Raw genomic sequence first — 27,601 nt, 5'->3', positions numbered from 1 at the left:
CCTTTCCTCTTGCTCATCGACACAGGACTTCATGAATATTCTCTGTAAAAAGGCTGAGTTTTATTGCCATGTTCATTTATTGAAGGACTAAACGTTCCTCATTAATTTCTTTTCCTGACATGGTAGAAACATATCTTCAAGAGAAGAACAGAAAATGGCTGACCACATGGCAGCTAGGAACCCTTCAGCTTCATGTTGGCCCCTGGAAAGTCTCTGACACCTGATGCTCTTTTGAGCACAGAACTTGTTTTGATGCTAGCCCTGTGTTCGGTATGTGACCTGCAAGTTGTGGAGGAGCCAGAGATCCTACTGGGAGTGCTGTGGGATGTGAGCTGATGTGGGTGTCTGTGTGGTCCCAGCCCTGGCTGTCTCTGATGCTACCACCACTAGTAAACAAGAAGTAGCTTTTGACAACTGCTACAGGGACTGGGCACACAGGGGCACAGGGAAGAGAACACTCTGCTGTAGGACTGAGCAATGGGCTCTGTACAGCACAAAGGGGAAGGGGATGATGATATGAGGATTTTGGTGTGAATGTTGGCTGCTATGGAAGAAGGCAAGGAAGTATGGCCATGGGAAAGAGACCTGATAAGAAGTCCTTATTCTGAGGCTGCATGAAATGCAAGTCCGCAAAAAACCCTTTTGCTATTGAAAGGTAGATAAACAAGAATTTCAATCCTTAAAATCAGGCCCTGCAGGTAACTCTGTTCTGTGAGTGCCAAATATAATATTCCCTATGCAAAATATGCAGTTTCATTTCATTACAAAGAAAGAAACCTTAAAACCTATCTCTAGTGAGACAAAGAAATGCAGCTTCTACAAGCCCACACAGAAGCTGACTTGTGAGAGCATGAGTGAGCCATCTACCTGTGCCATTTAGATTCTTCTACCTGAGCCATTTAGAATCCTTTCCTCCAATAAACTTAATTGCTGATCAGATCTAGGAACTGCAAAAGGCAGAATTTATTACAGACTTTTCTGCAGTTCATAATGACGGTACTCTAGGCGCTTGTAGCTAGATTTCAAAATTTCTGTTCAGATAGCTTTGTAAACTATGAATTTGAAAAATACCTTTGGAAATTAAATTCAGAATAAATCTACCTTATTCATTAAAAAAAATCTTAGGAAAGATCAGGCTTCAAGTTCTTAACATTTATATTTATGTATTATTCCTTGAATAAATTACAAATGTTTATTTTCAAAAATGCATTTTGCAGTATTTCCTCAACACATCTGAGGAAAAGACTCTTAATTGTCCTAGTTTTGGTAAACCCTATTTTATTCTTGTCAGCTTATTGACCTCAGTTGGCCAAGTGAGCACCACTCACCTTGTGCAGTCCTAGGCATTTTAGCAGTACTTTCAAAACTAAGTAATGCAAATTATTAATGAAGTTGTTGATTAATGTAGCAGATCAAAAACACTCAATATTTAAGAAAATATAAGAACACACATGAGATGGTTAATAAAATCCCGTTGTTCTTATTTTCGAACCAGAGAATTGAGGTTCTGATTCCATCTCCAACACAACACAGGAATATTTTACAGACAGCATGACTTGCAGAGTATCTTATAGACGCATGCAGAGCAAAAGTCTGTCTTGGGAACTGCACAAAGGAGTATTTTGAGATTGCTCAGTTTGATGGGATGATTCGAAGGCCAGACTGTGACTTGGCTTTTTTACCAGCCAGGAGGAAGAGCGCAGGCTCTCTGAGAACACACCACGGACTGTGTTGGACTGTATCACCCTGACTGCAACAGTTAAAGTGAACCGACCCCATTGTCCATAAATCACCTGCCTCCTTAACTGGACGATGAACATGCAAGCAGCATGCTAGGGGAACACCTCAGGGAGTGCTATGTGACACTGAACTGAAATCCTGCCTGGCATGTCAAGAACACTAGTTTGCTAAACTCCTTAGCGAAATCAGGGGAAAACGTCATTCCAAGTAGAATAATTGAGTATATTTCAGGGTATGGGCAACAGACATGGATGGCAATCTGCTAGCAAGTGCTGATGTTCTATGTAAGCCAAAACACAAATCAGTGGAAAGACCTGGCTTAGTCCCACCTGGTTTTGGTGGGACTAAAAAGCCTGGGAAGGATAAATGCTGTTTAAACCGATGTTTTAAAGTGCCAGTTTGCAGAAACATATATGGACAGCACCTCTAGGCTATTAACACTGCAGCAAAACATACACTGTAGGAACCAAAGTTATTTTTCTTTTAAAAATGTTAGACCTCTTGCTGCTATATAAATGCCCCGGCATAATTTATGGCTTACTTCTGGTCTTGGGTGTGCAGACAGAGCACCAATTCTCTGAAAAACATGCTCCTGTGCATGCATGTGCAGGCTTCCCAGCAGTTTCTCAAGCAAGGGAAGTGTTTTCCTCTGCTCCACCCATCACATAGCAGAGCTGAAGAAAGCCCTAGGTTTTTTTTTAACTCCCTACTGTCTTCTTATCAAATCGTTTGTTTTTCAGCTAGAAAGGATACATTCAGATTTATGAACATACCCTTCCAGTATGAAAGCAAAAAAAACCCCAGTAGGCAACAAGTTTAAGGCCACTTGGGTTAATTTACTCTATTTCTTCTTACTGTTCCTTCAGATACAGCAGAAGAGGTGTTTATCCACTAAAAGAATGTCAGAAATATCAATTATCCTTATACTGTTTCCATTTCCCCAAACTAGAACTGAAGGACTTCTAATTTCAGACTAGAAATACTTCTCCTATATTGAACTACCTTCAATATACTTCAAGACAAAGGAAGAAGAAAAAACCAACATTTTATATTTAATTCTATAATGTAGTTGGTTTTATATTCTTAGGTGCTGGTTTTACTTCAAGACACAGTAGGCTATTACAAAATTAATGCCAGAACTGATTTGATTTCTGCACCATAAACTGACTTGTTTTTCTTCTGTCATAAGCTGTGCCTAGCTTGTTATAAAATATGTGCTGTCACAATACACACTTATGCTCTCAGTATTTGATTAATATTAGTCCAAGAAGGTAACTGAGTCATAAAATTCTCTCCTAGTCCTTGTGGGATCACTTATTTGAATGAATATGCACTAAATATTTTTTTGTAGGAGGGCAGATAAGCAATGTTATTTAGGTAATACTATTATTCCCTGGTGACTTCACACTTGTGGTAGAAAAACAGATTCAAACAAGCACTACAGTGCTACTGAGGTTACAAATGACCTGGAAAAAACAGTTTCTATGGATATAATTTAATGAATACAAGTCTTGCATGTCACACATCTAATATAGTTTTTGTTTATTTCTTTGCACGTATAAGGTACTCTTCTTGTATTGAGCACATTTTGCAATTCTTTTATACCATAGAATTTTTAAACACTAGACTTTTATGCAGAAATTATTAAATTATAGCTAGTAGGATGATCAGAACCTTATTTCACACGTAGCCAAGTTGGATTTTTCCAGAGACATTGTGTCCTATCTTTTAAAAACAGTTAAATAGGGAGATTCAGCACTGTTAATAAAAGCTTCTACAGAGAAGGAATATACTGTTCATGTACTTTAACTTAAAAAGCAAATTTCTGCCAGTGTTATCTCATCACCTTACCTAATCTGAATATATTTGCAAGCACTAAATTTTATTCAGACATCTTCATTACATAATATAGCTAAAACGTCTATAGAGTAATTGATTTAAAAAGCAATGGAAATCAGGAACAGCAGTACTGAAAATACTAAGGCAGACTAAAATGCTATTTGTTTACATTCTGCAAAACCCAGCCTGGATCAGATAAACAGATGGATTCTTTCTGGCCAGAAATATTGCATAAGATTCTGAAATTAAGCATAGAGGGTGGGAAGTGCAGCTATAAGCAATTGATGTTTTGCTTCCCATCACACCAGAATGACTTTCAGACCTGAAGCAGAATAATTACATTTTGTCCTTGGTGCACAATTAATAAAAACCAACTTCCGAGCAATGCCACACCCTTGTGATTAAACATAATTTAAAAAGAAAAAGAATTAGATAAAGTCTGAACAAATCAAACAAACATGTAGGCAGGAAATGTTGTTTGGAATGCACTCCCTGCAATGTACTGTTAGACCCAGAAAGCAGCCTAACTTCAGAATTCAATCAAGCAAAATCTAGTATAATCTCATTACAGCCTTTGCAGTTAATGAAACCTATTTAAATCTCTGACATTTTGATTTTTAGAGCCGACAAAAACAAGAATTACTTGGTTTATAATAACACAAACATACAGAAAGGTAAGATTCTATCCTTTAGGTTATCCTAGCTGTTTACCAAGCAATGCGTAATATGAAAAGATTACTCTTCTGCTACTCACTATTGCTCCAGGATTTCAGTAAATATTTGATACTGATTTCAAAGAAGCCTGAATCCTGCTGGCTAGCCATGTCTGCTGCATACAAAGAGGCTTCTATAATTCTGAGCAGCTGAAGTGGCAGGTACTATGTATGTAGATGTGACTGTCACCAGTCAGTGATGTAAACGAGGGGTCAGAGGAGGAAATGAAGTCTCCGCAGATCCACTTCTTCCGTTCATGGTAGGTAAGCTCATTAAAAAAAAAAAAATAAAAAAAAGCTCAACAACAACAACAACAAAAACACACCATGAGATTTTTGTCCTTTGCTCTTCCTTCGGGGCTTGTTCTTAATTCTATCTGAGGAGTGTTTTACTCCCTCGCCCCCTCAGTACTCAGTATTTTCATTTATTCCATTCCGCAAGCGGGCACATCTCGTCTGCTCGGTGAAGGCACACGCAGCAGCAGAGCACTTGTTCCATGGGCACAGCTGGAGCGTGTTCCCGAGGGCTGGCAGAGCCGTGCCTTAGCCCCGAGCCTGGCTGGAGGTCTCTCCCAGCAGAAGCTCCAGCCCGATGGACGCGCCTCCTCTCGCCAGCCCAGGAGCAGCTCGGAGCCTCGCCGAAACCTTCCCTGTGCAGCTGCAGGGATCTCACACGCACTGCTTAGCTTTAGGGGGAAAAAAGCACCCTCTAATGAACATCCTCCGCCTGCTCTGGTCAGCTGCTCTCCTTCCGCCTGCTTCCAAGAAGAGCGCGCTGAACTCTACACAACTGCATCATGCTGCGGTAAAGCAGAGCTGCACCCATAGATCTGATTGCAGTGACGCCGGGAAGGAAAAAAGGCTCTGCCTCACTTGCACAAGAGAAGCGCTTCCAGAGTACTAAACCCACGGCATTCAGGCTGGCTGCTTCTGCTTTTCTTTCACTGCTACAGAAAAACGTGTTGTTATTTTTTTCTTGACACTTTTGCTGCCCCCCCCAACAAAGATGAGAGACAGCAAGCTGAATTCATAAGGGCAAATAAGCCAGAGAGCTCACTGCTTTGTATTCACCCCTGAAAGAGCCACAGAAAACTCAGTTTGATATCTTTTTTTATCTTGAATAATGGTTTCTAAAAGGAACTGAATTCACATAAGAAAAATAAGGCAGAAGCAATTCACTGCTTGTTAATCTCTCTGTATTTTCTACAAAATACTTAATTGCTAGGTACGATTTCCATATTCCTGAGGTTTTATTTCATATAATCACACTACATCACTATGCGTATTTCAATGGTAATTAAGAAAAAGAAGAATCAGTTTCCAAAATACTTTTTGTTTCACATATTCTTGATATCATCCTTCCAGATATTATTTCCTGGGAATAACAGTACTTTTTTTTTCTCACTTAGTGAAATAAATTTCCTGCAGCATTTCATAATTACAGTATCTGAGACAAAATAGAGCTTGTCTGCTGCTGATTCTTCTAAAAACGTTGCCAGCAATTGTATTCACACATTACTTTTAGTTTCAGTATGCAGAATATTTGATGTTTGGACTGGAAACTGAGGAAACCAAGGGTTACTGAGACCAAGCTCCTGTGGTTCTCACTGAAAATATGCTAAATGTCTTCTGCAAACATACCTCATCTAGAGATAAGGTTTTGTGTCCTCACTAATGACAGGCTGTTGTTTAAATTCACTTTGTAAACCTTTCAGTTCCTAAATGAACTTCACTCAAAACCTGTTTACACCCTTTCATGGACTTGAACAACCAGAAATGTTCAGAGTAACTCAGGTTTGATCTCACCACCCATGTCAATGAGAGCTGAACAGTTCTTCCTCTCTATGCTGTTATCATCCCACTGCTGTCACTCTGCATCCCCAATTTATATTGAGACCCTGCTATCCCATTTGTACCTCCTTCCTTACCTCTCCACTAACAGTCTCCTCTTTGTGCCATCCTGTTTTAGCCAGCACAATCCAGTGTTTTACAGTTAAAGTTAAATTTAGCACCAAATAAGGGAAGTCCTAAGATCTAAGACTGATGACTTTCCACCATCCTGCTAACTGATTTTTCATCAGACGCAATGCAAAGTAGGTTTGGAAGTCCTTATTCACCCTCACAAATACTGCATCAATTCCTATGTTCAAGGATATAAGTAATAATTTCCCTTGTGGCACTATAACATATGCTTTTCTGGAGATGACTGATAAATTAATTTTTTTGCAACTATCTTGTTGAAAATAAACACAGGAGATTAATTTGCAAGTAGTTGTATTTCCTAAATCCATATTAGATTTTATCCAATTTGAAGTGAAATTCACACTTTTAAATATAATCTCCCACCAAATTTTGTTTCAGTCTTGAGTATCAAGCAACCTTTCTGTTGATGCAGATGGTTTCCCTCCAATAAACCTGTGGTTTATATTTACAGGGCAGAATCTCTCTTTTCATATGCTCAACAAAAATGTTACTACGCAAGTTGCAACGTCATATGCCTGCTCTTCCTTGAGTGAATGAATGGGAAGCTAATTGGTTTTTGTAATACGAATTTGAAGATCTTTGAGGGTTTTTTTACACCTCACAATTGACTTTTTTGTTCTATTACTTCTCCTACCTCTGTTCTTCTACAAGGCAAAAATGAAAACTAAAGGTATTCATGTATTTAGCACTCAGATCTTATTCTTGCACCATCTCTCAACCTCACTGGATACTGGAGTCTTTAAAATCAATGTTCTTGTTTTGAAGTTGTAAAGGAGTAAGGATGTTTAACCATTTGCTTTTTATTCCTTCACATAGTCTTACTCAGCTTATCTTTTGTACTGCTGCTATCAGGAGAATACCAGCTGACATGGGTGACCTGTTAGCTCCATGGGATGCTCTGAGGGTCCCAAGTGTCCCTCAAAGGCAGAATGAAAAATTCAGGGTTTGGTTGGTTGGTTTTGGTGCTTGCGAGTAAAAGAAATTTCAGACATCCCACACAGGCAGTTTTCTTAACTGTCACTATCCAGCTCCCTTTTAGTTCTAAAGTTTGTATTTTCAAATCTGCAGATCTATCCTTGTTTATTTTGAGTCACCTTGTATGAACAGGATTCAGTAATGTTCCTGCCACTTGGTCTTCACCAGTTATCAAGTCTAACCAGTCTAACAGTCTTTCCTTGACTTTGTGATCATTTGGTGAAGAAATAAATGGGCTATTGCATCCAAGTCAAATCAATGTATTTGACTACCATAGGTAGAGTTTTTGTCTGGTATGTTAAAGTATCACCTAATGCCTATTTGCACTTCCTTATGGAATAACATTAAAAAGGCTACAGCTACATTCAGCTGTCTGCCTAGGAGAGGCAGATTCCCAGCACCTTTCTTACTGACTTCCTCCAAAGTGATATGAAGCCATAGTAATCCAATTTCATGTATATTCCAGGTCTTTTTCAAGCATTGCGTCATAACGTGAATGCAGAATCTCACTGCTCTCACCATTTAGTATTCTTTCTGAAGAACTGCCTATTGTGTGCTTCCACTGACAGTATGAAACTGTACTAAAATACTGAAAAGCTTAATGGGTATATTAAGACAAAGTATATTAGGGAAAAATGCCACCTCTCTAAGAGTCTATATTTTTGGCATCATATGAGTGAGTTCATACAGAATGGTAGTTGTTAAGTTTAATTCAAGTGTGACACTCCTCCATTACTGGTTCTGCTTTCAAAAGTATCATTCATAACATAAATGCCTCAGAATTTAACTTTTATTCTAACAGCTTCTTTAAAATTAAAAGTATAATCAACTAAAATCTTTCTAGTTTCTATGATTAGTCATAAAATATTTTTGAAAAAATTTGAATGCTAAATTGAATTTAAATATTTGCAAGTCAAAATTTGCATGTACAACATCTTCCATATGTAATGACTTTACTCATATTTTGGAAACACTCCTAAAGCAGGAATAACACACTGAAATGGTAGAAACATCAGCACTCTAATTTAGTGTTCTGAACTTATTTTTGGTAGGCTCACAAGACTAAGCAATTTTGAAGTTCCACTTTCATTTTTGTTGACTTTGCGATATTCACAATTTAGTTATATGTTCTAGGCTGTGAAAGAGACAGGCATGAGCATATGAAATCTGTGAGTGAAAGTAAATTATTTGATGAAGGCTATTACAGAATTACAGTGGGCTCCTTCTTTATGATATTGCTACATGGGAATTGACAATAAGTCGCCTTTTTTTTTTTCACCATACAAAATCATAGATTCAAAATGTAAGGATTTTCATTTGTCTGCCATGATAAACCTGCTGATTACCGTAAGCATTGTTTAAATTATAAACATTTGTGTGTAACTCACACTCCACATTTGTGACACACTGAGCACCTTCTGTTCTCTCACTGTTTTCTGAGATCAGAGGTAACAAATATCCAGGAGCCTTTGTTACCTGGCTAATACCCTTCTCTGTCTGAACAGACTCTGGAGCTGTGGAGTTTCCATACCCCAATTTTGGGGAAGAGACCTGGGAGATACTGTTCGTCAGCAGGGTCAGAACTGTTCTTGTGAGCAGAATGCTGCATGAACATCTATTGTCAATGCAAAACATCTGAAAAATAGACTTCCAAAGCTTTCACTCAGTAAAGGAACAAGAATAACAAAACCACATACTGCTGGAGGTATTCACAATATCTATCTTGAGGCATCCAGCTCAGATGCCTACACTGGGAGGTGAGTGCCTTCAGCATGACACAATAGTTCCAAAGAGTTCCAGTAAAGAGCACAATTATTTGTTCAAAGCAGCCTGTTTCTCCTTGCTGTATATACATGATACTTAGGGTAAGTACTTTTGTATACTGGATTTTTAGATACTTAATATTTAGTAGCATAGGTACCAATTTTGTTTACAGTTTTAGTGACTGCTGTTTATTACAGTCATTCAGGCAATTTAGTCCTCTATGTTTTCAGCAATGCTTGCAGGAATCCTTAAAAAAGCACATGGAGATTTGAATATAGCACAGTCTTGCACAATCTTCTAGGGCTCATTTTAGCTTGGAATGAAAGGGCCTATGTGGATTTTGCAATCTTAACTCTTCAGAATCTGAGGCTAAATGCAAAGAGTAGCCGAAAGCCTTTAAGCGATGACAACAGTAACAAAGCAAATATAGATGCAAATTTTGTCTTTCAAGCAGTGATGTGGACACATCTCAAAGCCAAAAGTAGCCCTGCTGAATTACTGAAGGTTTTAACATACCTTATTATGATTATGATTAATAATTTCTGTGGCTTCATTTAGCTTTTCCTCCTTATTTTGAGTCAAATACTATGTCCTTTTAGCCAAGTAATACTATATATTGAATTACATCTTTGTCTCTGATTTCCATGGAATCAGATTGGATTCACAGCGGTACACTTTGTATAAAAATTTGGCTGCCTTGAGTTTTTCACCTCAGGAATAAGTGAGGGCTGCTTATTAGCATCTCTGTGGTTTTGATACAGTCTAGTCCTCCTGGGCAAAATAAAGCAACCCTACAAAGAGTGATCCCCAGATTTATTTGATGCCAGTGCAGAACACACCTAACAGAGGAAAACAAAAAATATATTGTCCTGTTCTGGGATAGGCTGCATTGCATTCATGGTTTCACATTCCCTTCTCTGGGAACCTCTCTCTGCCCTGCTCTTGAAAGACTGTGCTAGCTTTCAGAGGGATGCTGGTCATAACTCAATGGTATTCCAGTGCCTAAATATAGGCGTCTAGGACAATTATAGATAGCCCAAGGTATGGGAGCTATTCACAGAGACTGGCAGATATGACATAACACATACATTAGATCCACAGCTTTACTAACGTCCTCTGCTGGATCACAGATCAAAACTGTAGTATCTAAATCAACCAAGTTTTATGTACTATGATGTCCCATGTTTTACCAAGGTAAAACAAACATCTTGCTATGATCCAAACTAAAACTATAGAGTGACTGAAAGCACTCCACAAAATAAGATTTCATCAAGGAAATCTCATTTAATATAATAATTGCTAAATAAAGTAATAGAAATCCTTCTTAGTTTATGTATCATTAATTTCGCTGCACCATTTTGTTTTGCCTCCTGTTTGCAAGTGGCTGTTCAGCTATTGCCACCTAGTGACGGGAAGCAAAACAGGCAGCAACAAGAGAACGGTAAACAATGCATAAGGAATGCATGTTTACATCACAAACTGTGTCAAAATGGAAGACAGCAGCATTGAAATGAAGCACGTGTTTGTATTTCCGAAGCAAGGGCATCAGACAATTTGGGTACAGTTATATAAAATATTTAGACAGAAACCTACTGAATGGTATTTAATAGAATAAAATAACATATTTTCTGAGATACATTATAGATTTATACATTACCCAGCTCTCAACCTCAGGTTGTTTAGTGAATTCATTAGAGTAATTAAATAGGCTGTAAGGAGTTTGTACTTAATCTATAAATAACAAATGATAACTAGGCATGTTGCAGAGGATTAATTGGTTAACGTTGGAATTGTGCCTTCAAGATTCAAGGTACTATTATTCTTCCCTTGAAATTTCTTTGGAGCTGTCAAACTGACATGTCCTCTTAGGACTCTGTCATTCACCTCTGAGTTTCTCCCTAGCTGAACAGTGCCTGGAAGCATAGGCCAGCCAGGAACAGATTTTGTTTGCCCAGATTTACCAAACACATGCTAAAAATATACCATCCTGAAAGCCATTAGGAAATCTGCACCACTACCACTGGGACACAGGCAACACTGATGCAAGAAATACTGCTGTGCATGTCAAAATGCAGCCTGTGTCCCACAAGCACAGACCACAGGCATCAGCAGGCACAAAGAATAACTTAAGCAGTATTTTCTTCCTGCTCTTCATCTGAAGTTTCCAGGAACCATCCCTAAACAAGCTGTTTTTCATTACTGAAATCCTATAAACTTCTTCCCTTCTCAGTTTTGAAGCAAACCCTTACCTGTATTTTAGAGACAAGATTATATATCATACTCTCCAAACATCCTCGCATCAGGTGTCAGAACTTCCTCATGGCAGGAAGTTTCCAAACCACCACTGAAGGTGACTGATTCTGGGTGCTTGTTTCAGAGATGAGATGGAGTAACTGAACCCCACCCACACATTCAAAGTATAATTTGTATTTGCTAATTTACTCTTAAGAGATTGGTACCAGGTCCAGCACAGAAGGAATCCAGACTTTGGCTGTCCCTCTTTTTCTCAAGTTATTACACATATTTCCTCATTACACAATGCATAGACTGAACCCTCAAATACTGCAAAATTTAGGGCCAAATAAGTCATAAACTCCCTTTTCCACTTCCCTTCTGTCAGGCAGTTGTATGTCTTCTACCCTCCAGGAAACTCTATGGGAAGGCAGAGAGGTGGAAGCCAGGAAGGGGAAGGGCTGGAGCATGCCCATTGCTAGATGTTAACAGAGTCATGGAAAGGTTTGGGTTGGATGGGACCTTTGAAGATTGACTATTCCAAACCCCTGCCATGGCCAGGGACACCTTCGATTACACGGCATTGTTCTAAGCAACCTGTTTGTTCCTACAGGATCTCTGGGGATGGCTCACAAATTACTGCAGCTGAGATCATAAGAGTTCTCAGCTTCATTTCTCCTCAATCTTGTGCTCAGACACACCCTGAGATTCCAAGCACAGCTTCCCTGGCCCTGTTCTGCCAGGGCCATGGAGCTGGGGAAAATTCCCCTTTCCCTTTCCTCCCCAGGCACAGAACCTGGAAAGGAAAAGCTCCCACCTTTTCAGAGAGGTGCCTGAGATGGGATGGAAAGCACAGCAAGACACACAAGGAGAGGGGTTACCCACTTGGAATGGTGAGCTGATGCCAAAAGGAAGGCACCCCGACCCAAACTATATCACACACCTTGGTTTTGTCTCCCTCGTAGATAACATGTTCAAAATGCCCATTTTCCACAAGACACCTCCCTGTAATATGTTGCACATGTATAATGTTTTCATTGATTATCTAATTAGAAGGTGGAATTTTCAGTGCAGTAGCTCCAATTTGTTCTCTAATACTAAACCATCCCTTAGACAGATCTTACCTCAGTGCACTTCCTGAATGTGATTTTTAACAATCTCAAATACATTTACATATATTTTAGATATATTTTCTTTCTCTTAATTCTGCCAGAGCAGTTCCTCAAGTTTTTGCTGACTTTAAATACAATGGTCCAGTGACAGGCTACTTGCTTACTTGTTCTTTTTTTAAACTTTCCTTTCCATTCTCTCATTCTGTCTTTAATTATTAACACTTCTTCCTTTCTGGCTGACCTATTTGATACTCACACCTCAATGTTTACATTATTCTGCAGAAAGGCATCCTTCTGCTTATGTCCCTTTGCTCCATTAGAAACATCAACCGTAGAAGAGAAGTAAATTTTTTACTTCTCTCATAAAATGAGAACAAAAATGTTGGATTTCAACCAGCTTCCATCTTCTATAGATCAAGATGAGATGGACATAGGATCAGATTGTACCACATTTGCTGCCTCCTACACCCTCCTATCAGGTATCAGGCTCTGCCCACGATCAGAGAGGGTCAGACCAGCCAGGCTTTGGATCTGAGCTGGCACACATGCCCCTGTAATGCAAACACCTCCAGTGTCCTCAGGTGGGCCTTGTGCATACAGTGTCCACTCTAAATGATTCCAAAAAATGCTACCTCTTGCAACAGCTGCATCAGAATTATGTGGCTGAAACAAGGAAACTGAGCACCATCACATTTAGCTGACCATAGGTTATCTACCAGTCTTTCAAACTATGAAGTATCAATTTGTTTGTATCACTGCCATCAATTGTCCTTCCTTGACGTGTACTTCCCTGGCATGCACCACCACAAACAAGACTGTACATCCTCCAGGACTCAGGCCCCTGCTGTGAGGGAAGTGCCTGGAATAGCTGGAGCCTGGCTCATTATAGTATAAGAGCTTTTTTCTCATTTTACTCAGAGGTGCTAATAGAAAGTTCAGGTGCAGGGAGCTCAAGAACAGAGCTACCTCCCATTAGACCAGGAACTTAATGACTAAGCTACACAACATCAGCAATTTTTAAAACTTTTTTGCTTCAAGGTGGGAAGAACTCACATTTCAAAAATCAGAATTACCCCAGATGTCATGCCAGGTGGTAGACCGAAAAAAAAAATGTTTCTTTCCCTCACTGTAGGTTATAAACAGTACATGCACATACACTTCTTAGCTCACTTGATACCTTTAATAGTTAGGCTGTCGCCATCCCCTTCATCCCTTTGAAAATATTTCTGAATATCCAAAGTAAACATAAATAGCTGTCAGCAAAAATCTTCATGACTCAAGCCACTGGCTACTTTACAGCAACTTTACATAAATGACAACAGTGCTGTGAGGTGCTGTCAGCAAAAATCAGGCCAAATGATTTTACAGTGAAATTTCTGTTTCTCATTACATGCATATCTTTCAGTTACAACTTCTGCCTCAGCGCTCTCCTGTTACTATTCAAAATTATTTTTCCCATTCTTTCAAGAATTGATTTCAATCCTAAACAGTTGTTGAAGAGAATGTCTTGTTTTATGCAGTTTTGAATTCACTTTTCATACAACCCTCCTAGACAAGCACTGGTGAAACACAGCATCTGGAATTTCCTATGTGACACCCTTAACTAGCACAACAGTGTGTTTAGTTGCTGGCTAGATAGGAGACAATAATTTGGATTAAAAAAATCTCACTGATCTTACATAAGAATGCTTGCTCGGACTTGCAAAATATTTTTTATATTTTTTTTTTAGTACTGGGAAGCAAAACATTTTTTTTTTTAAATTAGAACATCATCTGTAAGTGTGTATTGTTTGACCCTTTGGAGTAATCTGTGCCAGGAGAGACATCAATTTGAGAGGTAGAATCTTTCTTTCCTGATTTTTCCCCCCTGTACTTTCTAACTGATGAGCACTTGTTCAAGGGCTCTCCCTTGCAGTGGTGAAGGTTTTGCAACAGCAATGCTTTGATCTGGGCACAGGCAATAGAAGAGCTCCAGCATTCTCCAACTTGCTGCTGTTCTACAGAAGGACAAGTGTCCTCACTGAGGCCAAGTTAAATATATGTGCAGCCTTTGTAACTGGGCCTTTTCTATCCTTCAGAGTCCATCCCTTCCTGCTAAACCAGAAAATGTCTTGGGTCTCCCGGAGACATGAGGTCTAATACCACTGCCTGCTTATGTTGAAAAAAGGTAAATTGTCTTCCTGTTTAAGAGGGTTATGTTACTCAAAGTTTCTTACATGCTACATTTGAATGGAAGATGTCATTTAGCAAAAAAATGTACAGAACAAAATATACAATCTGCTTTTTATTAACTAAAAGACAAAAGAAAGTACTTTAGGTTCAGTACACCAGGAAGAAAGCACAAAAAGATACCACATTTTAAATTGAATGGTTTCCTAGAAAAGGCAGTAGTAATTACAGCTGCCTTTAATACACTTAAAATGATTAATGATTTTGAGTCACCACAGCCTAGATTTTCAAAGGCATTTAGCTTCTGAAACATCTAACAAATGCTTTGTATATTATTAAGTGTCTAATCTGGGTAAGTATCAAACTCCCATGTACTTGTTTGTCCACTGCATCATTAAAGGCTTTGAAAATCTAAACTTTTTTTTTTTTTTTAAACTTATTAAAATGAGCAGATCTTATTCTTTCCCTTTTTTTATTTTCCCAGATCAGAAGAGGAAAATAGTTCTTTCTTTTTCATCTCTGGTTTGGCTTCTCAGCTGTGAAGTGAGATCTGAAATATAGGATATATAACTGAAAACAATCCACTGAGACAGAATTCTTTTATCTGAATACGGTGCGTAGATCTGGAAAAAATCCAGTTAACTATTATTGCAACCTAATTCAAAAGGAAATGGTGACCATAAAAAAATACTAACTGGGATTCACCTGCTTTGAAATCTTTCAGTGTAGCTGCAGGCAGTGCTGGGTGTGGAACCTGAGCTGATGCTCAGTCGGGTACCAGCACTCAGTGACACCATATCCTCCCAACTCACACTGGGCTCCAATGCACAAACCTTGCCTGACCTCTTCCACAGATCAAGGGAGGTCATCACCAGCTACTGACTAATTCAGTGAACTAAAAACGTAGCATCAGCACAGGCAGAACCCTTTATAAAATGGAAACTTCTCCAAGAACAGAAGGAACTTCCCACCCAAAGGATAATATGACAGATTTCACCCAGAGTGTGTTTTCTCGTTTGATTAAGCAACCTCAGCTAACCTGAGGTTGTGCTACTGTTGAAAGAGCTGTGAAATTCTTCCATCCCCTCCCTTTCCCCCAAAATTTCCACCAGGTCTCCTTGTGCCAGTACTAGTTAGAAGCAGAAATTTGATTTGAGGAGCAGGTGTGTCTTGGGGTTACAGTGTTACCTTCATCACCTTCAGTTGCCCCCACAGGTCAATGCAATGGAGGCTCATGGGTGTTCAGGTGAGGGAAAGAAGCAAAAGAAAATTATGCTTCTAAATTGAAAAAAAACCCAATAAACAACCCAACCTGTTTAAAAAAACCCAGAGACATGCTTTTCATAGGTATTACGTGGTTAAATAGCTTTCCCAACTGCTCATATGCATTTACAAACACCTGTAAGAGGCACTTTTACCTATAAGAGGCACTGCTTTTTATAGTAAGAACATTCTTCCAAGCCATTTTTTCTGGCTCAGCCCTTATTAAACTTTGGCTGTCAGGAACAGATACATTTTAGCTCTAATTGCAAGGAGCATGGTCAGAAAATGAGCTTGAAAAAGCCAGTATGGACAGTGAAAACCAGTCTTTATAGGATGATAACTCTGTTAAAGCTACTAATAGATTTCCCTTTCATACCAACATGCTGCCAGTCGTCTACTTTTCTTATGTTTGGAAATGGATTAGAGGATTATTTGCCCCATCACTTTCCCAGGGATTATGGTGAGGATTACCAGCCAGCAGCTCCCAGATCCTCCTTCTTGCCTTTTTTGGAGAAAGGAGTCACATTTGGTCTCGTTCAGTCCTCAGGAACCTCCCCCAGTAGCCATGAGCTTTCCAAAACTCTCAGGACTGGTCAGACCATGATACCAGCCAGCTTCCTCAGCACTGGGGTTACATTCTACAAGGTCCCATGGATGTCCAGCTTGTTTCAAATGTTCCCTAACCTGTTATCCCTGTACCAAGGGCAAAGCCTTAGTTCAGGCCTTCCCACTGGTCTCTGTCCCTTGGGATTCCTGAAGATCTCCTGAACGTAAAGACTGAGGCAAAGGCAGCACTGACTACCTGGGCCTTTTCCATCTCCATCACCATCATTGTCTTTGCTCTTGAGGGAAGTTTACACAGTCACTGCGACCTCTTTTAGGATGGGCTTTCAAGTGGGAAGAATAAAAATATAACAATAGATTATACAGATACATTCTTAACCCTGAAAACAGATAAAGGACAAACTGTGACTACTCTTACTTAAGAGTAAAACAACATTTAGTATGACAAATCTAAACTTAAATTACATTATTACTGGCTTCTGAAGGGAGAACTGCTGATTTTCTAGTTCCAGAATAGATTTTAAATTGGACTTGTACACATATGTTTTGTTTATCCTCAATTCACTGGGCAGAAAATTACATTTCAGACCTTGAAATTCCAACTTGTGAGCTTAATTTAGTCTGTGGTATTCTGCTTTTCTTGTCATCCTTCTTTCACCTTGGCATCTTTGTGTAATAGTAAAACCTCTGCTGCAGATAAGACTTTATGCTTCGGAGCAGAGCCTCAGCAACTAGTGGAAATTTAATACTTGAATGATTCTTTACAGAGGAGTCAGTAACTGTCCATGATAAACATAAACAAGTCTGATCAGAAGTACTTTATTGTGACTCACTGAACAAACTGGTGCTGAGTTTTAATGACCCCTATGGTAATTAAAGTTACAGTAGTTTCACGAATACAAGCCGCACGGATTATAAGCCGCACTTCCGGTGCCTCGACAATGTTGCTGTCTTTGTCAATAGATAAGCCGCACCCCGAATATTAGCCGCACTTTCGTTCGTCGCGAGAATCCGTGCGCAGCTTTCACAAATTGGCCAATTAGTAACAGGATCGCGGCATAGCGGGCTTTACTGGCTAGGGGCGGGGCCAGGCAGGCTCGGCCCGCTCATAGTTGCCGACGGGGCCGGGTAGCCCAGCTCAGCGCCACGGCTCGGCGGGGCTGGCCGGGTGGTGCTGCCGCTGCCGCCGGGCTCGCTGGCCCCCCTCTCCCGTCAGCACCGCCCCGCTGCCGCGTTCCCTAGCCCTGCCGGCGGCCTGCCGCCGCCCGGCTCGGCGGCCGCGCCGCGTTCCCTAGCCCTGCCGGCGGGCTGCCGCCGCCCGGCTCGGCGGCCACGCCGCGTTCCCTAGCCCTGCCGGCGGTCTGCCGCCGCCTCCGCCCGGCTCGGCGGCCGCGCCGCGTTCCCTAGCCCTGCCGGCGGGCCAGCCACTGCCGCCGCTGGCAGGCATGCCGGCCGCGTCGCCGCTGCGTTCACGTACTCGCCCTGCCGGCGGGCCAGCCACTGCCGCCGCTGGCAGGCATGCCGGCCGCCTCGCCGCTGCGTTCACGTACTCACCCTGCCGGCGGGCCACCCGCTGCCGCCGCTGCCAGGTTCGCCGGCCGCCCCCTCCCATCTGCACCGCCGCCGCGTTTCCTCGTCCTGGCCGGCACTGCAGGCCCCCGCACCGCCGGGTTCCCCCACGCTGCTGGCCCCGATTCTGCTGGGCTTCCCCCGCTGCCAGGCAGCCCCACCCGTCGGCCTTCCTGCTTCTGCCATGCTCCCCTGCACTGCTAGCCCCAGTTCTCCCGGGCTCCCCCGCCCTGCTGGCCCGGGCTCTGCCGCCCCCCCTGCCCCGCCCTGCTGGCTCAGGCTCTGCCGCCCGCCCCCCACACTGCTGGCCCCGCCTCTGCCAGGCTTTCCCACCTCAGCCGGGGCCGGCCGGGCTCCAGCTTGGCTTGGGGCTGCCGCGGGCTCTCACTTCCGTGTTGACAGCTTTTAGAATTTTGTTAATGTATTAGCCGCCCCGGAATATTAGCCGCACTTCCGGGTTTCCACCAAAATTTTGGTCAAATTGGTGCGGCTTGTATTCGTGAAATTACTGTATGTCTTGCTGGACAGACTGGTGAGGCCAGGTACCATGAAGCAGCCTATAAGTGTACAGAAAAACACCATCTAAATTCTGGTGGCAAATCCAGTTCTCTCTCAATTCCTCAGCTCTTGCCAACTTCTGAACTGGGTCTGAGAATTGCCAGGAGAGCCATCCAGGCAAAATGCAGAAGAAATGGAGCATAAGAAGAACAGGAGAGGACAGGTCAGCAAGAGACTGCCTGCCTCAAAGATCCTAAAGGAAGCAGGAAATACAGGACAAATGAGATTACAGTCAGAAAGATGGCACTTATGAACTGTCCCTCTCCTTACCAAAACACAGACTTAAGATTAGACTTAAAAATTATTGTGCCAGCCTTATATTGTTTGCAGCATAAATTACCCCAGAAAAGGTTTACTCTGATAGCAGATAATTCACAACAAATCGAGCATACAGATAAGTATAGATAAACTCTAACACATTCTGCAACTAAAGCATGTTGCCATTACAGCCAACATGAAACAGTAACTCCAAAGGCGAAGAGCAAAACCCCACAGAAAGCCACGTCAATACCCTCAGGCAGTTCTAAACCAACTAAATAAATAAAAAGCCCACTACACAACAGGTCCTTGTAAGAGGAGCCACGGGATTGTGTCACACACAATATACATTGCATAAGTACAGACCTTTTTACCTTGAAACAGAGGGGTTTCACCGGTCTCTCAGCACAAATGAAGTCTACAAATCCTTAGACATTTAAGATTTGAGGTATATTTGAGGTATATACTGTGTAATACAATGAGATTCATTCACTTGAACACTGGAGTCTTTGCTTTCAAGAAGAGTCTTAACATCTATAACAACTTATGGTGGCAATTTAAATCTAGGAGACAACTAAACAGTTTTTAAAAGAAACAAACAATAAATCAAAACACAAAATCCAAGACATAACAGCAGAAGAAGCCTTCCTTATCTTAACCTCACCTTCCTCCCTACCTCCTCTCTCATTGCCATGTTCAGGTTACAGTAATTTCACGAATACAAGCCGCACCAATTTGACCAAAATTTTGGTGGAAACCCGGAAGTGCGGCTAATATTCCGGGGCGGTTAATCTATTAACAAAATTCTAAAAGCTGCCAACACGGAAGTGAGAGCCCGCGGCAGCCCCAAGCCAAGCTGGAGCCCGGCCGGCCCCGGCAGAGGTGGGAAAGCCTGGCAGAGGCGGGGCCAGCAGTGTGGGGGGCGGGCGGCAGAGCCTGAGCCAGCAGGGCGGGGCAGGGAGGGCGGCAGAGCCTGAGCCAGCATGGCGGGGGAGCCCGGGAGAACTGGGGCTAGCAGTGCAGGGGAGCATGGCAGAAGCAGGAAGGCCGGCGGCTGGGGCTGCGTGGCAGCGGGGGAAGCCCAGCAGAATCGGGGCCAGCAGCGTGGGGGAGCCCGGCGGTGCGGGGGCCTGCAGTGCCGGCCAGGGCGAGGAAACGCGGCGGCGGTGCAGACGGGAGGGGGCGGCCGGCGAGCCTGGTGGCGGCGGCGGCAGCCCTGCCGGCGGCGCTCGCGAAAGCGGCGCTCGGTGAGCGAAAGCGCCGCGCTCGCGAAAGCGCCGCGCTCGCGAAAGCGCCGCTCGGCGAGCGAAAGCGCCGCACTCGCGAAAGCGCTGTGCTCGCGAAAGCGCCGCTCGGCGAGCGAAAGCGCCGCGCTCGCGAAAGCGCCGCTCGGCGAGCGAAAGCGCCGCACTCGCGAAAGCGCTGTGCTCGCGAAAGCGCCGCTCGGCGAGCGAAAGCGCCGCGCTCGCGAAAGCGCCGCTCGGCGAGCGAAAGCGCCGCGCTCGCGAAAGCGGCGCGGGGCAGGGCGGGCGCGGCGCGGGGCGGGCGCGGCGCAGGGCGAGCGAAAGCGGCAGCGGGGCGAGCGAAAGCGGCAGCGGGGCGGGCGGCGAGCCCGGCGGCGGCAGCCCTGCCAGCCGGGCGAGCGAACGCGGCAGCGGGGCGGTGCTGACGGGAGAGGGGGGCCAGCGAGCCCGGCGGCGGCGGCAGCACCACCCGGCCAGCCCCGCCGAGCCGTGGCGCTGAGCTGGGCCACCCGGCCCCGTCGGCAACCATGAGCGGGCCGAGCCAGTAAAGCCCGCTATGCCGCGATCCTGTTACTAATTGGCCAATTTGTGAAAGCTGCGCACGGATTCTCGCGACGAACGAAAGTGCGGCTAATATTCGGGGTGTGGCTTAGCTATTGACAAAGACAGCAACATTGTCGAGGCACCGGGGGTGCGGCTTATAATCCGTGCGGCTTGTATTCGTGAAACTACTGTACTCTGCAATGGACATAGAGAACCTCAATTAAGTCCTAAATATAACTTAAAGATGAGGCAGCATTTTCATCACTTGCTTAGAAGATGATTTGGAAATCATTCTCCCCAGTCCATAAAATGCCAGTGAACCCAAGAAGAAAACGAGTCTGACAACATATATCTATTACATCAGACTTCATGAGAAATCCAGAGCTTTTCTCTGAGTCATCAACCAACCCATCCTTCCTAAAGAATATGTCACTTTAATAGAATTATGCATTAACTAAAATGCTGAATAGTATATTAAGTAATATATATGCAAATATGTATGAGACCACAAAAATGCAGAAGGCTAGATCAAAGCAAGATAATATCAGTAATATAATTTCTGTTAATGAAGCAGTGGCCACTCACCCAGATCAATGGGTGGACACACAATCAGCAATGTACCAATGGCATATCTTAGCATAAGGCTCAATAAAAAAACAGTACAGCAGAACTAATGCCAGCTTACAACACGAACAGCAAACAACAAAAAATGCTACCCTTCCCTCCTCCTGCATTTTCAGTCAACAGAAGGTCTTGGTAACAGTGGGTAATTAGTGGGAAACCAAGCCAATATTTTCAAGTAAGGTATGGAGGAGAAAAACTTCGGGACAAGTCAGACTTGCCTTCCATTCCGTCTACTGGATGATACTTGTAAAATGCAGCACCAACACAGGCCAATCTCCCAAATGTCAACAGGGAATAAGTGAACAGCAATTATCATATGCAGATCACAAGCATACATTATTTCCATGCAGTACAATTTATTCACAGAGGAGGTAGGATATTCAAATCTTCACCAAATTAAAATACTGAACACAGATCATTATTACTCATTTGAATCAAGACACATACTGTACCCATGACTTTAAGCATCCTTATTAAAAGTAATTAGATTTTGGCAAGTCTTTCCCAATTAACACAGCCAGTCAAAAGTAAAAAGTAAGTCTTACATACTGGCTGTCTTAGCTGCATGACTCATGGGAAATTAAATAATTTATTCATGTCACTGTTGAACAACTTGAATTTTTCATATATATAAAACTTTTTCTTTTTTTCATTATTTTTCTTTATTACAATTTACATGCAAATATGACGTCAAATCAACTTACTTATTTTAGAAAGTGACTTTGCTAGACTGTATGCTGGCTTGAACTCCAGAAATGCTTTGAGAGAGTACCTCAAGACTTCTAACTGCGACAATATTTTCACTGGAAAAAAAAAAGGCAGTGAATTTGTTAAAAAATACTAGCTATTCAGTTGTAAAATAACAGACTAGCAACCTATATTGTTATTTTGAGTAGGTCTGTAAAGTACTGTCAACCAGTGACCTTTGTTACATTAACTCAGAGCAACACCACACTGCTTTTACCAAAGTAGTGATCATATGCTGTCCCACAGAATACACAGGGCTTATTTTGGTTGGGAAGACAACACCTGAGGCACAGGCATACAGCCATGAAATGGAGGTGTGCCTGGTCCTGGGAAAGGTGGAAAATCCCAAGTATTTTTCTCACTTTCCCTGACACATCAGTGAGCAAGCATCATTAAACAATAATATGGACTACCTACATAAGCAAGGGATGAAGGAGAAGAAAAGAAAGCCTATGAGATACTAATAACAGTACTGTAAGAGGACTTTTAATGGTACTTAGTTAAACAAACATCCCTAGCCCACAATACAAGGGGCTTCCAAGTAGAATTTGACCATTACAATTTTTTTAGCACTGTGACCTTTGCTATTTCTGTCTTACCCTATTTTCTATAGAAAATTAACATTCCCAGCCAAAATCTCTTGTCTTTTCCATACATAAAGAGAAAACCCAAACAACATCAGCAAACTTCTTTCAAAAAGAAACAGGAGTGAAAACTCACCCTTCACTTCCCTAGATTAAAATTTAAAAATACAGACTAATTTTCTAAAGGCTATTATGCTTTTGAACATAAGTCAGCATACACGTTTAATGATGTTTAGCTAACCTCTTTTGATTTTATGCTGCTTCAGTTAGTCCAATTTACTTGTCCTAGGTAGCTCTGTCAAGACATGGTCTCCTAAGGTCCTTTCATTGCCCACCCTTTATACAATTCTTTCTTGTCTCTTTAAGAAGTGAGGAGTTTATCTCCAGGTTAAAACAAGACACTATTCAATTTTGCATGGTCCTGCCAGAGCAAGGTTCAGTCATTGACATAAGAGTATGCTGAACTGAGAGTATATCAGCAGATCTGAACAAAATCCACTAATTAAGGTGATGAACCTCTCTTTTGGCAATAAATGGCCCTATAACGTTGACTATGGTCCCTTGTGCCTGTGTCTTTTTTTTATTCTTACTTTTATTTTAAAGAGTAACCATGTAACAGTAAAAATCAAAATTTATGTATAAATATATAAATAGCAGTTGATGTTCACCAAGTCCTGAAGTACATGGCAGCTCTAAACATTTCAAATTTCAAGAAAAAGAAGAAATTAAGTGCTTTGTGAAAGAAGAGAAAGGCATCTCTCTGCAGTGTATCCCTTGGGCAATGCCATGGTTTCTCAGAACACAGGTTCTGTCTTCCCCTTGCCACAAATGGATGAACACAATAACCCAACGATACCATTGGGTGGACATCCCTGCCTAGACATACATGAACTACTAACTTCTGTAAGGTAGAATAAAAGAGAAGAAAACAAGTCCATGACTTCAGCCTAAATTGTTCTAAATGCAAGACCAGCTAACAGTGTTATAACAGACTTGGCAGACACACTAAGTCATACTAAGCAGGGATTAGAAGAATGTGGAAGAGTCAATATGATATAAATTTAAAATACCTATTTTAATAGGTGACTAGGCTGAAACGAGGACATAGGAATTACCACATTCTTCAAATTTTTCATTCATCCAAAAGACTGCAGAGCAAGCCTGTCTATTTATTTACATTTACATTTAAGATAGATCTATCTATCTATCTATCTATCTATCTATCTATCTATCTATCTATCTATCTATCTATCTGTCTATCTATCTATCTATCTATCTATCCATCCATCCATCTATTCAAGGTTGGACAGGACCTTGAGCAATCTGATAATGGTGGAACATGTCCTTGCTCACAGGAGGGTGGCTGTACAACATGGATTTTAGAAGTCCCTTCAACCCAGACCATTCCCTGATTCTATGATACAGTTTTTTTCCCACTCTAACCTACATTTACTGTGTGAAACACAATGGTCTGGAGGACTTCAAGCGTACTTTGTTAACCTGTTTTCAAAAGCAAATCAAGTAAAGCTTCTCCCATGTATACTGCTGACCTACCACATGAAAGGCTACACCCATCTTTCCATCATGCTCCATCAGTTGCTTATAGGAATCAATTTGCATTACCTTTGAGTTAAGTGCCCTTGAGTGTACAGTAACACATCTGCAGTGGATTTCATAAGCATAATGGCAGTGTTCCAGACACACAAAAGGCATTAAAGTGCTCATGTCTGACACAGCACAAAGAATGGAGTACTCCTCCTAATGTGGTAATTTAGGAGTGTGGAAAAAGAGCAGAGAGAAAGAACTGTGTTAAAAAAAAAAAATCACAGAATAAAGGTGAAATCTGGGTAAGCACAACAAAGCGTGGGTTTTGAAGACCAAACACAAGGCCAAAAACATATTTAATAAGTTTGTTTCCTAACAAAAATCTTGATGTACAGGAAAAAACCTGAAAAGTTACAGGAGGGAAAAAACCACAGACACAAGTAATTAAGAAGCAGAAAATGTAAGTGAAACATAAAAAGTGGCAACTGAGATAAAGATAAGATACAAAGTCAGGTAAGATACAGAGGGTCTATTCTGTCCAAAATAATGTGATTTGAGAGGCACCAACAGACCACATCACTGTAGTTCAGGCACTGGGAAGCCCAGGAGCCTTGGGCATGTCTGAGTCATCTGGCTCAAAATCTGCTAAGGCTTTTTTGCATTTTTTTTAAGCTAGAGAAGTAGAATAGGAAGGAGGAAAAAAAGCTTTATTTCCTGAGGTGTTGAAATATTTCAACTGCCTTAACAAAGTTTCAATAGAGGATCTAAATCCCACACAAACAATGCTGCTGCTGCCTTGTGCTGTCTCTGAACATTGTACTCCCATTCCTTCACCAGTGTTTCAGCTCTTGAAAAGGTACCCATGTAAGCTTAGCTGTCTCTAATATAAATTAATATTTAAATAATTTGATATACTTCACAACTCTTCTAAGATCTGTATGATTGTACTAATTCCCCCAGAAATGTGAAAATCCTGATTTTCATCTAAAAAGGGAGATACTTTAATTTAAAGAAGTTTTGTTTCTATAAAGGATTTCATTTCCTCTGATCACCTCACACAAATACATTTTCAGTTTCAGCAGGGATGAGCTGGTATTGATTTCTCCCCCTAGAACCTTTTAAGTCCTTCTCATAAAGATGACCTGAATGTTTTTCAACAAATCCTTTGTCCTCATAATAATCTGTTGCCTATTTTTAGGCCACATTTAAAATTATTGAAAAGCACAACGCAACAAAATATTCCAGACTTGCCATAAGTTTGACTGAAATCCACTCACACCTTGTTCCTACTTCTTAACAACTACAGAGTTAAACTAAATTATTAACTCCTGACATTACAGGCTTCAGTTCAAACCAGGAATTTAAAGCATGCATTTGATTATTTAGTGATGTTAATTTCTGGCTACACAAAAAAAATCTGCCAGACTGAAGAACTCCCCAAAGCACTCTCCTCCAGAAAAGCAATGAGATACAGCATTAGAGCAGCAAGAGAGATTCTTACACTGCTACTGTTTACTGTATTACTTGTACGTGGGGTTAAGGAAAATGCAGTTTAAAGCTCTGGAGAAACAACTGGCTTTCTTTAAATGCTAAGCTTTAAAAAAAAAAAACAACCCTCAAGCAAGTAAAATGAAATCAAAAGCATGAAGTCTCTTTTTGGTTCCATCATTTTAACTCTAATGACTGACATAATTTAATATAAATGGCACTTGATTAAATCTATCCATGAAATCTGTTTTAGGTTTTAAAACAGACTAAATTCTGACTGTAATCCACTGCTGAATCATTGTATTACCAAAAAGGTTAAAAGATACTGCACTAACATACCACTGAAATAGCATTTCCTACCTGAAAATATAGAAGGTCTTTTCTTAGTGCGCCTTGGGAGTATAGGGTCTATATTCCTAATATTCTTTTGCAACTTTCCTTTAAAGTCATTTTCTAGCAGGATGTCTGGTGGCAGGCTTCTCCGTCTTGTTGATTTATAGCGAGTCTGATGGGGATTAAGTTTACTCTTAGTCCTGGAGTACAAGCTGCTGTCATCGAGTGCCATGATGGAGGCGCGAGCGCTAAAGCCACCCCAGCACAAAGCCAGCCCCAGCACCCAGAGGTGTGGGGACCCGTGGGCACAGACCGAGCAATCTCGGACGTTCTCATGCTCAACTCACTCGTTGGGGAAGCTGAGCAGGTTGAGAGGCGTGTGCTGGGCCAGGTGTAGAGTTACTGCATCGCCCCTCCTTGCATCAGTGAAACAGCGCAGGGAGGAGGCAGGCTGAAATAATGCCTTTGGAAGTTTTGAGGTAATTAGGAAGTTCAGCAAACCTGAGCTCAGCAGCACAATCTCTGCAAAGTGGAAGATACAATTGAATATCAAGCACTGTCTAGGGTTAGTATGGTTTATATCATACCCAAAGCATTCTCACATCAGTTCATTAATAGTTCATTAACTTGGCAAGTTAAACAGGTGTTGCTTAACCTTACAAAAAGAAAACAATGTGAGAGAAAAACAAACAAACCAAAATTCAAAAACCCCAACCCACAAACAAATAAAAATAACACACAAACAATGACAAGCCAACAACCAAACAAACAACCCAATTCCAGAAGCCAGCCTGGGGAGTTGTCTGGGGAAAGGCACTACCCAATCAATATGTTTGGGTTTTTAGTCCTGTTGTTTTACAAACTTACATTTTGAAGAGTGATAAACAGTCCAAATCACGAAGGGTTTTATGGACACAACTATCAGTTTGGGGTTTCTTTCCTCAAGGAGCAATAATGTTATTTCCTACTGAAGAAATCAAAATGCGGTAGTGTGACAAGTTTCTCTATGTAACTGCTGACTGGAAAAATAAGACATTTAAATACATGTATGATAAAGATGGTCAATAAATTATCCATTTAAATAAAACTCCAGGTATTTTTCTTGTATTGTTTCAGTTATCCCAATGAAATCTTTTGAGCCCCCCAAGGATGTGATCTTCCTTTTTCAAATGTTCAGAAAGAAGACAAATAGAAACATCTTCTATGAACCAGGTAATTTTCTTATTGAATTCTACCATAAATGAGGCAAAATGAAATAGTAAATTAAAACTAACAAATCTTCTGACTATATGTATTTTGCTTTTAAAAAACAGCGCTTAATATGGCAAAGTGAAGAAGCAGAGAGATTTATTTACTTTCCTCCTAATTCAAAGGAGGAGAGTAAATAATGTTTCAACTGTGGACACCTAAGGAAAAGTGATTTTAACACCTGAAGATAGAACTTGATTTCTTTAATTTTTAAATAACAATTAAAAAACAAATGCTTTAACTCTTTCCTAAAGATAGGGACACTGTAAGATTGGTACAATGATCACAAGGTTGGCTGTTCCAAATATAGTTTTTGTTTGAAGTTCATTACAACCTTTCACAGTTTTATGGCTGAAAAAAGTAAATGGTTCATCTACATGCTTTTGGAATGGAAGAGGAGAAATTTTATATATGAACACACACATATATATAAAGTGTGCAGCTTTTAAAGTATTTTATTGTGCTAGAAATGCAGAAGGATGCAAATAGTCTGCTAGATTCTGTCT

At 41.3% G+C, this 27,601-nt stretch overlaps 1 protein-coding gene across 8 annotated transcripts in view; it reads right to left on the bottom strand.

Moving 5' to 3' along the window:
* Window positions 1-27,601, bottom strand: part of FRY (FRY microtubule binding protein) — a 201,094-nt gene that overhangs the window by 159,851 nt on the left and 13,642 nt on the right. For 3 of the 8 annotated variants that reach the window (XM_033053174.2, XM_033053175.2, XM_033053177.2), the window contains exon 1: window positions 4,334-5,198. The exons of 1 other annotated variant lie outside the window; for it this stretch is intronic. In XM_033053174.2, the coding sequence (XP_032909065.1) occupies window positions 4,334-4,403 (70 nt within the window). In that variant the 5' untranslated portion in view covers window positions 4,404-5,198. Of the gene's footprint in view, window positions 1-4,333; window positions 5,199-21,854; window positions 21,933-27,601 lie in introns of those variants that run through there. 4 more of the 8 variants (XM_033053173.2, XM_033053176.2, XM_033053180.1 and 1 more) reach the window with 3 other exon arrangements.

The sequence above is a fragment of the Catharus ustulatus genome, chromosome 2, assembly GCF_009819885.2.
Source record: "Catharus ustulatus isolate bCatUst1 chromosome 2, bCatUst1.pri.v2, whole genome shotgun sequence".
In the NCBI taxonomy this organism is placed as follows: domain Eukaryota; kingdom Metazoa; phylum Chordata; class Aves; order Passeriformes; family Turdidae; genus Catharus; species Catharus ustulatus.
The sequence above is the reverse complement of the archived record's forward strand: the minus strand, read 5'-3'. Positions and strand labels throughout refer to the sequence as shown.